Source organism: Sinocyclocheilus grahami, unplaced genomic scaffold (genome assembly GCF_001515645.1).
Source record: "Sinocyclocheilus grahami isolate Dianchi unplaced genomic scaffold, SAMN03320097.WGS_v1.1 scaffold697.1, whole genome shotgun sequence".
Lineage (NCBI taxonomy): Eukaryota > Metazoa > Chordata > Actinopteri > Cypriniformes > Cyprinidae > Sinocyclocheilus > Sinocyclocheilus grahami.
Genome location: NW_015505876.1, coordinates 535,369 through 538,414, shown reverse-complemented (window position 1 = coordinate 538,414; position 3,046 = coordinate 535,369). Strand labels below are relative to the sequence as shown.

At 34.5% G+C, this 3,046-nt stretch overlaps 1 protein-coding gene across 1 annotated transcript in view; it reads left to right on the top strand.

Moving 5' to 3' along the window:
* LOC107559754 (serine/threonine-protein phosphatase 6 regulatory ankyrin repeat subunit A-like) overlaps positions 1-3,046 on the top strand; it is a 40,239-nt gene that overhangs the window by 12,237 nt on the left and 24,956 nt on the right. Inside the window, exon 8 of the mRNA XM_016243691.1 lies at positions 831-1,084. Within this exon, the coding sequence (XP_016099177.1) occupies positions 831-1,084 (254 nt within the window). The remainder of the gene's footprint in view (positions 1-830; positions 1,085-3,046) is intronic.

Genomic DNA, 3,046 nt, shown 5'->3' with positions numbered 1-3,046 from the left:
GATCATGTGACACTGAAGACTGGAGTAATGATGCTGAAAATACAGCTTTGATCACAGAAATAAATTACATTTTAACAGATATTCACATAGAAAACAGTTATCTTAAATTGTAATAATATTTCACAAAATTACTGTTTTTACTGTATTTTTATCAAATAAATGCAGCCTTGGTGAGCAGAAGAGACATCATTCAAAAACATTACCATTTAAAAATTTGGGGTTGGTAAGATATTTTAGTGTACGTTTATATTTGAACTCTCCAAACAAACAAAAACCATCTTAAAAGTCATGTGATCCACAACTAGTTGACATTTTATACATCAAACAGAAAGATGCTATATTATATTGTATCAATTATGTTATGTTATGTTATATATCCAGGACTATATTAAATATATTATACAGTATTATCGGATTTGAAGAACTGCTTATGACTGTATTTACATAATTAATAATTAATCAACATTTAATAATCTACACCAAGGCATTTATTTGATCAAAATTAAACCGTAAAACTGTGAAATATTATTGCAATTTAAAAGCACTGTTTTCTATTTGAATATACTTTAACCTGTAATTTATTGCTGTGATCAAAGCTGAATTTTCAGCATCATTACTCCAGTCTTCAGTGTCACATGATCCTTCAGCAGCTTTTATTAAATATTATTATATTGTATTATTGGCATTGAAAAACGGTGTAATTATGGCTGTATTCACATGGCTTAGATTGAATTTGACATGACATCATAATTACTAAAATCTGTACTGTACACAGTCAGCTGAACAAACAATAAGAGCCATTAATCACATGATCTTGTCTCTGTCTTCAGATTAAGGAGCCGAATGCGTATGGAAACTCTGCTCTGCACCTGGCGTGTTTTAACGGGCAGGACGTGGTGGTGAGTGAGCTGATGGAAGCAGGTGCTGATGTCAATCAGGTGAATGAGAAGGGCTTCTCCCCGCTGCACTTCACCGCCGCGTCGCGCCAGGGGGCGCTCTGTCTCGAGCTGCTCATCGCCAACGGAGCCAACATCAACAGCAAGGTCAAAATACACACCACCTCTCGTCTTCTACATCACAATATGTCAGTTAATGACTTTAAAGTGCCCCTGTTATGCCATTTTTAAGGTTGCTAATATTGTTTTAGGAGTCTCCTAAAACAGGTTTACATGCATGCAAGGTCAAAAAACACATTAGTTTTCTCAAAAAATAGATTTAATTTTACCTCATTTCTAAATGATTCGTAAACGAGTCGTGCGAAGCAGTTCAAAGAATCAGTCTCTCTAAGCCCCTCCTTTCCGTGAGCCCTCACTGTTGTGATTGGTCAGATGGCGCAGTCCTTTGTGATTGGTCCAGAGCCGCAGAGAGATTGGCTCTGGATTGGTCTACCGCGTACAGCGTGTGTCGGAAACGAAACACCCATTGCCATGATGGAATGACAGCCCTGGAGACTTGACGATACATAGAAAAGATGGTATCGATTGTACCTTACCGATTCGAGCCGGAGTCTGATGATGAAACGGTAGAACTGGCTGATCGACAAGAGACTGATTCGCAAGCACGACTGGAGCAGGACGTTTCTCAGTGGTAAGTGTGAAGTGTTAACAAGTTTGTGGTAATTATAAGATGTGATAAAACAAATTTACTCTCACAGCGTAGGATACAGCGTCTTCTCGACATGATGTTAACCACATGGAAATTTGACTGTGTTTGTGGGCGGGCAAGTTGGCGACGTAGAACGTGGGCAGACATTATGCAAATGTGTTACTTCGTGACGTAGAGCCTTAAAGGGATAGTTCACCCAAAAATGAAAATGTGATGTTTTCACGAGCTGCAGGATTTAATTTGGATTTGTCTGTGCATGTTTTTTTTTACTCTCATAGATTTTGTTACCATTGCCATGCATTATACGACTGATAGACTGCAACAGTTAAAGTTAAAAATCATCAAATGTGTTCTACTGAAGAAACAAAGTCACCTACATCTTGGATGTCCTGGGGGTAAGCAGATAAACATCAAATTTTCATTTTTGGGTGAACTATCCCTTTAACAGAATAAGATTCAAATTCCTGACGACTCGTTTAGGCGATTGCGAGGCGACTCTTTTCGTGCACTGTCGGCTTCACAACTTTGCAGATAGTTTATGTTCACATACAGCTATAAGACACACTGCATGAAAGGTAATATTCGAAAAGGCATAATAGGGGCACTTTAAATTGTATTATGTATAGCCAAAGCTGCAAATGTTTAAATTAATGCCTTACACAAGTTACTACACACAAACATTCATAAAATTCAGATTATAGCTTGTTATAGATTGTCTGTCTTAAATTATAATTATAATTAAGAATTTGAATCATACTGTATATGACCAGTTGTAAAAAACAAAAAAAGCTTATATTATTATTTGTGTTATTATTTTAGTCATCCAACTTTTTATAATATAATATCCAGCAGACTATATTAAATATATTGTCCTGTATTGTTGCCATTGAAGAACTGTTTAATTATGTACATTATCTGCGTTATTAATTATTAATCTTCTCCAAGGCTGCATTTATTTGATCAAAAATACAGTAGAAACTGTAATATTGTGAAATATTATTACAGTTTAAAATCAATGTTTTCTGATTCAATATACAGTATTGTATCGACAGCAACATTACTGACTTTTCTGATTTTTTATTTATTTGTATTTTTGATAGACAGTTTTTATTACTTCAGTTTAACATGAACATGTCTTTGTAAACTTTAAATTGAAATGTACAAAAATGGCTCATGAGAGCAGAGCAAAATGAGAAAGTCTGGTTATTTACATGCTTTAATGCAAATTACAGAAAGCCACCTGATAATATAAATTTCACTGAAGTTAATATTGTGATACCGTCCAAAACAACTAGTTAAATCTTATATTTAGCATTTTTCTAACAATTTTATAAATGGCATTACTGTTCAAAATTTTGGGGTTAGTAAGACTTTTTTTCTTTTTAACGATATTATTTATTACAACATATATTGATAAATTGAACATTCACTTCAGTGGGAC